At 39.5% G+C, this 10,470-nt stretch overlaps 1 protein-coding gene across 3 annotated transcripts in view; it reads left to right on the top strand.

The window, feature by feature from the left end:
- Positions 1-10,470, top strand: part of kank4 (KN motif and ankyrin repeat domains 4) — a 117,219-nt gene that overhangs the window by 94,821 nt on the left and 11,928 nt on the right. For all 3 annotated transcript variants that reach the window (XM_036140897.1, XM_036140896.1, XM_036140898.1), the window contains exon 4: positions 2,943-3,036. In XM_036140897.1, coding sequence (XP_035996790.1) covers positions 2,943-3,036 — 94 coding nt within the window. The remainder of the gene's footprint in view (positions 1-2,942; positions 3,037-10,470) is intronic.

Genomic DNA, 10,470 nt, shown 5'->3' with positions numbered 1-10,470 from the left:
AAACGTTTCTACCATTCAAAACCCGATATGCGGTAGAAACAAAACCTGTATCATGGTTGACGCATCATCCCCATATTGAAACATGGTGATGGCAGTTTTATGCTGTGAGGATGATTTTTTTTTTTTTGGCAAGGACAGGAAAACTGCTCAGGGTTTTTTGATTTATGTAGTTTTTTTGTAAAATTAATTAAGTTAAACACAGGGCAGGAAACCTGTTACAGGCAGCAAAGTAATTAATGGGGCAGATGTTCACTTTCCAGCAGGAAAACAACACACAGCCAGAGTGACAACGCACAGGTTTAGATGAAAACATATTCATGTTTTAGAATGGTCTAGTGAAATCCAAGACTTAGATTTAATTGAGCTTCCATCCTGACTGGGTATGAGACTCTTTTTGAGATTCAGCAAAAATCTCTGTCTTTAAACGCGCAAAGCTGCCAGAGATACCCCGAACATTAATTTGACAATGTCTCAATACATTGTCAAATTAATGTTCTGAGGGATAAATCCATTTCATGATTATGCAATACTTTGTGTTGGTCCATCAGGCCTAATCCTAATAAACTATGTTAAAGTTTGTGCTTTGAATATGGCAAAATATTAAAACATACTTTTTCACAAGGCATTCTATGTCTTGAATACTTCACCTATTAATTTCTTTATCATATGTAAAGTACTTTACAAGCTTTAGTTAAGACCTATAGCTGTTGTGCAAGCACATTTTGTACATCTAAATGCAGCACATGCTGTTTTCCTTTAAATATATTAACGACTTGGTGCCATCACTGGGAAGGAAGAAAAAAAAACGTAAGTTATCATGCGCCGCTTGAACGGCATAGTTGTTTGACCCCCTAGAGCACATCAAATAGTTATTTCTTATTCCCAGACATAATATACAAACACTCATTCATGCAGGAAAGTGGCCCCATGCTTATCAACAGTCAAGTGGACTCTCAAGCAGAGACCCTCACACATACATCAAACAGATGGTGCCTCTCTTTCTTCCCTTGATGTCTCAACTGTTGGGGATGGAGCCAGGAGCTGGAGCTCACACAACCACATTTTTTAACGACAACCGTTAACATGCAGTTCAATGCAGGGGGGATTGTGTACAGCACTGTGCTCAAACAAAGTGCATATGCCAGGATTTATATGCACAGATTTAGGATTTGCAGCGTTTATTTATGCATTTGTCCACATATTAAACCTCTCTAATGATACTGCTGGTGTTTTCCCCCCATTCTACTCACCTGAAACTCAAATTAAGCCTTGGGAGCATCCACAAGTAAGCTTGATTTAATCAAACTGATCAAAGCAGCCGAATTTAGGGAAGATAAAACCACCGTGTTTATTAAAAGCAAGCTTGCATTTATTGGATCTCAACAGGAGGACGTATTCAAATTTCAAATGTGCACTAAGCTTCCCACTCTCTGTTGCTGTCTCCAGAGAGATACTTGATCTAAAAGCACCATTCGTCTCGGATCTTTTTAGGTGGTGGTTTTTGGCGGAAAGCCACATCCTTGTACTTGGATAAAACATTATGGATCCAAGGCACTACATCTGCTGTCAGGCACAGCTAAGACAGCCATACTGGGCCTAGAGCCAAGTGGAGTCAGCAAAAGAGCCAATGCAGAATCAATTATTCGACAGTTACTACATACATAAGTAGACCTGACAATGTCAAGGTTGTACGTTGTCAGTGAGGTGAATAGTGCTGACTGGTGCAAATTGAATTGGGAGATACTTGTACAGCATGTTGTTGTGTGTTTTTATTAAATGACTCAATTTAATTCAGCTGGGTAATTTTTTGTTGTATCTGTCATCATGCAAGTAATCTCTTATGTCTCTACATAATGCAATTCCCCATGACACATTGTTCCAGTTTCATTAGTTTGAATAGCTGCATGAACAAGACTCTGGCTTTCCTTTCCTCTGCTGTCAAATGATTTCCAGATCAGCTCGTCGGCTTGCAATTAAATATGGTTGGTTTCAAGAATACAGTGCCCTAGAAAAGCATTCACAACCCTTCATTTTTTTCACATTTTGGTCCATTTCAAACATGCATTGTGGGATTTTTCTGTGACAGACCAACATAAATTACCGGTTAAGTGAAAGTAAAAGGATTGTTCTGTTAAAAGAAAGTGTAGGGTGCATTTCATTCACAAGGAGTTTGTCAATACTTTGTAGAACTACCTTTGCTAAAATCAAAGCTGCGAATCTACAAACTGAGATTTTTGCGCATCATTGCTTGCTAAATTTCCTTTAGCCCGTTTAGGTAAGATGGATAACATCTGTGAACACTAGTTTTCACGTTTTGCCACAGACTCTAAGTTGGATTTAGGACTGGGCAGTCACTGGGCTGTTCTAAGCCAAGCATTTTTTATCTGATCTAAATCATTGCATCGTCTCTCTGCTTTCAGGTTTTAGGCCATTAATCTACCAAAGGTGAACACTAGACCCTGCCTCTAGTCTTTTGCACCTTGTAACTTGTGTTTTTCTCCCCCCCCCCCCCCCCTACATTGCCCTGTACTCAACTTCAGCCATGTTTGCTTTACCTCTGACCAGTTTCCCTGTCCATGCTAAAGGAAAACATATCACCAGTGTCTCATGGCATTTACAGAGCTCCATGTTGTTCCTTTAAGGCCTTCACACAACAGCTGCATTGATACTAAGACTAAAGTAAATTCTGGTGGACTCTACTGATTAGATGGACCCTTGGTTGTAACAGATTAAGAGATAACCCAAAAAGAAGCGCTAAAAGGTGTTAAAACAAATTCACACCACACGGACCTTAATAACTACTAGTTGAATCTGACAATAAATAAATAAATAACAGCCCAAAATTCCTCTGTGGTTCAGCGTGAGAGTCATGAGTTAAATTTAAAGAAACATGCTATTCTCACTTTGTGTTTCTCTCCCTTTTTTCTCTCTCTTCTCTCCAGGCCTCAAATCTATTATGAAGAAAAATGGTGTTGCTGACAAGCAGGGGAGCAAGGGAGCCAAGAAAAACCTGAAGTTTGTTGGGGTGAATGGAGGGTAAAAATCTTTCGCTTCATCAGCATCCCACTTATGATGCAAACGTTTCTGCATGCTGCAGTGAAGTCTTATGTATATTTTGATTTATAGGTTTGTGGGACATTGTACAAATGGAGTGAGCCCTCGACTTCCAGGGATTTTCAATCTAGGCATTTTTGAGTTGCCTCTTTACAGTTTTTCTTCAGATGTGGTTGTTTTAATGGCTTCATTAAACCGAGACTTGTGGACAGAAGATGGACAGTTTTTAGTCTAGGGTGAAAAAGCGAGGATGAAAGATTGGCTTTCTCAGATTTATGCCCACGGTCTTCAACCGGAAAGAACAAATTTGGAATTTCCAATTTCAGAGCGAGCTGCTGTCTTAAGTGGAGTGATATCTCATGGTCTGGTAAGACATTACCTGCAGAGGGAGATTGCGAGGGGTTACTGAAGAGATTTGCTGGCAGATAAGGGGAGCAGTGATGGAGATGCTTTCTGCTATATTTGGGTGAAGTCAAAGTTGATCCAAAAGGCTGATTTTACATTCAAACCATCAGGAATGGTACTGAGCAATAGGTACTGAATAAATCAAGGGTGTCAAACTCATTTTAGTTCAGTGGCCACATATGCCCCAATCCAATCTCAAATGGTCCGGGCCAGTTGAATCACATCAAAATTACCTATAAATAATATGTTTTAGTGCAACTAAGTACAAGAACATACTTTAAATGTCCACATGTATTGAACAAATTTTCTGTGGAACACATTATGAACTATTTAGGATTTCTTGCATCTTTCAGTGCAATTTCAACAATACTTGTGCATAAATTTATCATTTAAACATATACAGTTTAACATAAATATCCCGGTGGATCTGCGCAAAACTTTTATTCATAGGTACTGTATCTGGAACTGAAACATAAAGAATTTTACATTATGATTAAAATAACTTGTCAAGATCTAGAAATTATTTTAAAAATTTCCACCACTATGTGAAAATCCTGACCATTTGAAGTGGAAAGTTATTCCTCTGCCATGTTTTAAACATAAATTGCTAGAGTAAGACCAATAGAGTTCCACCAAACCAAATTATTTTATATGGAAGCTGCTGACAGATACTATTTTGCATAATGTTCAATGTTTTAAAATATTTTCATAAAAAGTATTCCTCTTTATACAACTTTAATCTTTTTGGTGCAAAAGTCAGGCGGCATTTTAGAGGAATTAGGCTTTCTTCCGATAATGCTTGCTCCATAAACTTGGCATCTCTCAGTTTTCACAAGTGCATCAATACCAGGGCTCAAATACTGAAAAGCAGCCAATTTCAGAATGACATTTAAGTGCTGGTGTGTGAGCACTGAGTGCGTTTATTGTTTTATCGATGCTCATTAATGAAGAAAAAAAAAAAAAAAACGGTTCACAGAGGTAGGTAGTCACAAACATGTACAAAATATTCACAGTAAATGTCGTCAATTTGGGGTACCCAGGGAAGAGATATTGATGAAATGTGTCCAAGCCCGCTGAGTCAAAATTGTCCTTTAAAATCCGAATCCCGCTGCAAGCCAATAATTGCTAGTTGGATGTCAACAAGCATATCAGAATCCTTGACCGTAAACGGTGAGCAAAAAACTATAAATTCTGTCTCGGGTTCACCGAAGACCTAAAACTGTAGCTCAAATTCACGCAGAAATCCTCTTATTTTGTGTTTGTAGTGATCCATGTCTCCCACAGCCTCAGCTTCAACTTGAATGCACATGTGTAGCAACTTTCGTGCAACCCTGCAATTTGTTGTTCAAATTATTTAAGTGCTCTGTAATATCTACCAAAAAAAATGCAATTTTTTGCAGACATTCTGGGGATTGAAATTACAATACTGGCTTGCCTTTTGTCTCGATGAACTGTCCAGTTTCCTTTAGTAATCAAAGAAGCACCTCAGCACGGCACTTCGGCTTAACCACCAGACTTCAGTGTGGTATGGCCTTCCAAAATAAATGTCTTTAACTCTGAGGAGGGTGTCAAACCGACGCCGATTCAGACTCCTGGATTGGACGAAATTAACAGTCCGGACAACTACCTCCAAGACCCATTTTTACCTAGGGCTGCACAATATATCGCAAATTTATTGTCATCGCGATATGGATTGCAATTTGCATATCGCAAAGAACTGCCTGGAGTGCAATAAGTGTCAGCTAATTATTTAAGCAATCTGCATTCAGGCTCTCATAGCCCCTACTATGTTTAGTGATGTTTGTTGTTTAATGCAGCATGAAAGGTTTAAGATAAAGAGGTGGTAAAGCTGGTAAGAAACTACAGCTATGCTGTTTTATTCCCAAAATATCACAAGTCGGACAGTCATAAAAGCCTTGTGTCTGAGATGGAAATGATGAATGTTTTTGGGTTTTTTTTTGTAGCTGAATAGATTACTCATTATATGGGGTCTATGTTGGCTATGATCTTAAAGCAGATTGGCTTTAACGCTTTATTTTTTCTGTATTTATCAGAAGCTATATCGTTATCGCAGCATTTACAAATATTATCGCATATTGCAACTTTTCCTGATATCGTGCAGCCCTATTTCTACCAACTTGAAACACAACGCCTCCTGATGCAAAATACAGTGGAATGTCCAAAAATCATGTCCTCGGTTTACAGCCTTTAATTTCTCTCTGAATTTAGTTACAAACCTGCTTTTTTCCCCGATCATTGATGGCACGCCATCAGTAGCCAACCTCGTACCGCGGGTCCAATCCATTTTGACCCTGTCCAACGTCATGAGTGCTAACTTCAGGGACTCCTTGGTGACAGCTGTTGTGAGGAAAAAAAAACTCTCACATTGCATTAATTACCAAAACAAAGATCGGTGATTTGATCAAAGCCAGAACTTATTGTCCTCTCATAAGGAGAACAGCAGGGACATAGTCCCTGGAAAAGGTCTGGTAGGATCTAACCTCCTCCATTCTGTTCTATCTAAAAAAAAACAGTTTAGACCCTTATATACCAGTGTCTTTTTCATGCAAGATGTCACATCACAGTTTTTTACCCTCTAGTGTTTGATGGAAATTTCCCAAGTCCCAGCAAGAGAAAAACAAAAGCAGCAGACATAACCAACTCTGCAGCTGCACAGGGAGTCAATGTTTTTTTTTTCAGTTCCCACAGAGGTTAAAAAGCAAGCTTCTCTTTTAATACAGTACAGCCAAAGTCTCATCTGCACCATGAATAAATACAGCCACTCGAGCCACATCTGTAAAGTCAGTGCTCTCGATCAATTGCAACCGAAAATGCAATAAATGACCTGACTTTGTATCAGTCCAGATCTGCAGAAAAGTCTGAAATCCTACCTGCATCAGGCTTATGTCTGCAAAAACACGTTTGCTTCTCAGGGCACGCAATTTCTGCATCCTTCCGCATGCATGTTTACATGAACTCACCCTCAGAGAACGGTTTTGATGCCAATGCTATTTTGTTGGCTATTAAGGTGCTAGTTTTTGTCTGCTGCATCGCTGGTGTCTTTTGTCTTCTCCTAACAATTCATTTATCTTCTCTTGTCTTAGTTCACTTTGCAAGTTTTTGTATTTTTTGCCATAATGAGTCTCATAGTGGTGCCAAATAATGCATTCTTGATCACTGACATTTGCTGTGAACACACCAAACATACAGGTGTCACATTCTCCTCTCTAAATAGATAGGTAGTGGTCCGTTTTTCTTGAAAAGCTACATTTTCTACCTTTTTGACAGCAACATTTTGGATAATGACGGAAGAAGAAAGTTTGATTTTGACAACAAAATAGCAGTAAAATAGGCTTTAATGAAAGGCAAAATTGCCTTATCGTTCTCAACCGTCTTCCTCTATTGAAATTGGCAGGCTAGTTGCATCAATGCCATATTTTCTGGGACTTGAAGTGATGTCTCTCTCTTACGCTTACTAAAATAGTGTAAAATCCAGTGGACAGATTAGGAACGGCATTAATTTCTACCAAAAAATTGCATTTGATGTTTTCTCTGTAACTTTTTACAAAGAGCCAAATTGGACACCCTGACGGGCCAGCATTGGCCTGGAGGCCGTATCTCTGACACACCTGGAATAATTTAATTGGTTCTCTCGTGCACATGGTCATTATGAGTCTATGAATGGTTGATGAGATCTCCTTTAGGCATATTGTGAGGACGGCAGCCACCTATGGGTGTTTCAAAAAGAGTCACTTCCTTTTTGCATCTAAAGAAACCTGAGGTGGCTGTATGCCCTCCAGTTGTCTTTCAAGAGAGAACAGGTGGGTGGATCCTGCTGAGTAAAGGCTTTAGGAAAAAGCGTGGATGTGCTCGGAATATGCATACATTGACTATTTTATTAGGTACACCAGGTAAACCTTGACAGTGCTGGCCTGAACCCCATTTGTCTTCAGAACTACACAAATGTATGGCAGTATACATTCAACAAGCTGACACTCTGCAGTTTAGGTTCATATTGGCATTGTGCATCATGCAGCTGCCAAGGTTTTGCCAGCTGCACATCCATGATGTGAATAATTTGTTTCACAATACCACACAGATGCCCTGTTGAACTGAGAAAAAGCTAAGTTGAAAAAAGTAGTTCGAGATGATTTGCTATTTGCCACGAGGTCCAATGTGTTGGATGTTCAGAGATAGTGTTATGCAGACCTTGATTGTAACAAGTGTTTGAGCTACTGTTTCTCTTCTCTCAAATTGAACCAGCCGGCCCATTCTTTACTGACCTCAGACACACACAAAAAAAGGCATTTGTAGCCACACACTTGCCCCTCACTGGATAGTTTCATTGTTTTTGACAATTAAAGTTTCTCTGTAACTAGCCTTCCCAAAAACAGCAGTAATGCCACGTTCAATGTCACTGAAATCCTCTTTCTTTCCCATTCTGATGTTTGGTTTGAACTTTAGCAAATCGTTTTGACCACACCTAGTTGGTGCCATGGGATCGGTTGAGTTGTTACTGGTGATAAAGAGAAGTTGAGTAGATGTGGATTATAAAGTGGCTTGTAAGTCTCTTCTTATCTTATCTTAGGTCAACATCCCTGCAGTTTTTACTTTATAAAGTTTGTAACACTCTCAAAAGTAAAAAAAAAGAAGAAAGATAAAAGTTTAATTATTCTGGACAAAAGAGTTTCTTTTTCTAAACATTCATCTATGCTATCTCACTTTTACATCTGTATCAAATTGATATCCAGTTTTAATTGGAAAACAAATCTGAGCCCTTTCCATGCTTCACACTGACATTTAATCCCAGATAAGTGCACTTCTCAGGGCTTTCTTTTTGTCTGGAATTCCTGAGAGGTATTATGTGCTGCATGTCAAGGAAATAGCTGCCCCTAGTAAATTTATTTAACTCCTGCATTCCTGATCTCACATTCCTGAGCTTCAATGTTTTATGACCCGCTCACCTCGGCCGAGTTGTTTCAGATTGTTTTCATGTAAGTTCAGTTCCTTCCTTGCTGTTACAAACTGAGCCGCAGACATACTTCAACAGTTAGTTGCTCTCATCAATAATATATTTTCATGGTAAGTGCAAAGAACAGCTCATAATGAAAATGTTTGAGTTTTGAATGAGTCCACCGCTAGTCTTTACAGTGCATGTACATTCATTGACAAAATTGCTGGTACACCTCTGTTAATCAAAAGAAATCCCACAATGGTCACTGAAATGACTGAAACTGAAAAAAGTAATAATAAATGAAAATTTACTGAAAATTAACCAATGAAAATCAGACATTGATTTTGAATTGTGGTTCAACAGAATCATTAAAAGAAAAGATAATAATTTGACCATAGGGACGTGTTAAACTGAGGCGTGTTCTCTAATTAGCATTTGAAGGGTTTCATGTAGTCACTTTGCGGTTGGGTGACATGGTGTTTACCACACTGATCACAGGAAGTGAAGGAGAGAGCTGTCTCAGAAGATTAGAAGGAAAATATAAACAAACATGTTAAAGGCAAAGGCTAAAACCATCTCCAAGCAGATTTATGTTCCTGTGAGAGTTGCACAGATTATGCAGAGGTTTAAGGTCCACAGGATTCTAGCCAACCTCTCTGGACATGGTCAAGGGGAGGAAAATATGGCAAATTGAGGAGATATATCTTACGAATGGTAACCAAAGAGCCGAGAACAAACTCTAAAAAAATTAAACCTGAACTCCAAGGTTAGAGTACATCAGTGTCATACCGCGCCATCCGTCACTGTTTCAGCCAATGTGGACTTCATGGGAGACACCACTGTTGAAAGCAAATCATTAAAAAGCAGACTGGAATTTGCCACAATGTGTAATGTAAAGCCACGAAGCGTCAGATGGACAGATGAGACCAAACTGGAGCTTTTTGGCAAGGCGCATCAGCTCCATGTTCACAGATCCAAAACTAAAGCCCACCTAGAAAAGAACACGGTTGCTTCTGTGAGACGTGGAGGAGACTCGGTTATGTTCTGGGGCTGCTTTGCTGCATCTGGCCCTGGGTTTCCCAGATCTGTGCAGGGTTCAATGAAATCTCAAGACTTTTAAGGCATTCTGGAGTGAAATGTGCTACCCAGTGTGAGAAGGCTTGGTATCAGTTGTAGGTCATGGGTCTTCCAACAGCATAATGACCCAAAACACACAGCTAGAACCACCCAAGAACGTCTATATGAGTATTCTGAAGCGGCCTCCTATGAACCCTGATCTAAACCCTATTGAATATCTATACAAGGAGCTGAAACACGCCGTCTGGAGAAGGCATCCTTCAAACCTGAGACAACTAAAGCGGTTTGCTCATGAGGAGTGGTCCAAAATACCTGTTGACAGGTGCAGAGGTTTCATTCACAGATACATAAATAGTTTGACTGCAGTGATTGCCTCAAAAGCTTAGACAACAAAATATTAAGTAACAGGTACTATCATTTTTATCCAGGCATGTTTCATTAGTTTATTTTTAAAATTGATTCTGTTGAACCACAATTCAAAAGCAATGTCCGTGAGGCAGACACTGTGTCTACTTTTAACTTTCCTTTTTGACAAAGCTTATAGTAAGAGTGGCTCATATTACCCTGAGCTACCTCTAGGCTTAGGTTGCTGTAGGATGTCAGGGTTTACCTTTCTTACTCTGCTGAGTTCTCTTACTGTTCTCCAATTTGCATTGTTTGTTATTATTTCAACTTTTAACTTTTTGTTCTCTGTCTTCTCTGTCATTTTTCTCTTCATAGTAGGTACACCTGGTCTGGCATTCTGTTAGCTGTGACATCATTCAGGGAGACAGATCATCCGCGATTACTATATAACATAGAAAGTACTCCTGGGTCAATGTGAGCTTCTGTGCTTTCTGTGTCTCTGCTCTGTCTTCTGTAAACCCCAGTTGGTCGAGGCAGATGAGCGTTCACACTGAGCCTGGTTCTGGTTCTGCTGGAGGTTTTCCTCCCTGTTAAAGGGGAGTTTTCCTCTCCACTGTCGCTTCATGCATGCTCAG

This window comes from Fundulus heteroclitus, chromosome 9 (genome assembly GCF_011125445.2).
Source record: "Fundulus heteroclitus isolate FHET01 chromosome 9, MU-UCD_Fhet_4.1, whole genome shotgun sequence".
Classification (NCBI taxonomy): Eukaryota; Metazoa; Chordata; class Actinopteri; order Cyprinodontiformes; family Fundulidae; genus Fundulus; species Fundulus heteroclitus.
Note: the sequence above shows the minus strand (reverse complement) of the source record. Positions and strands in the feature narration are given on the sequence as shown.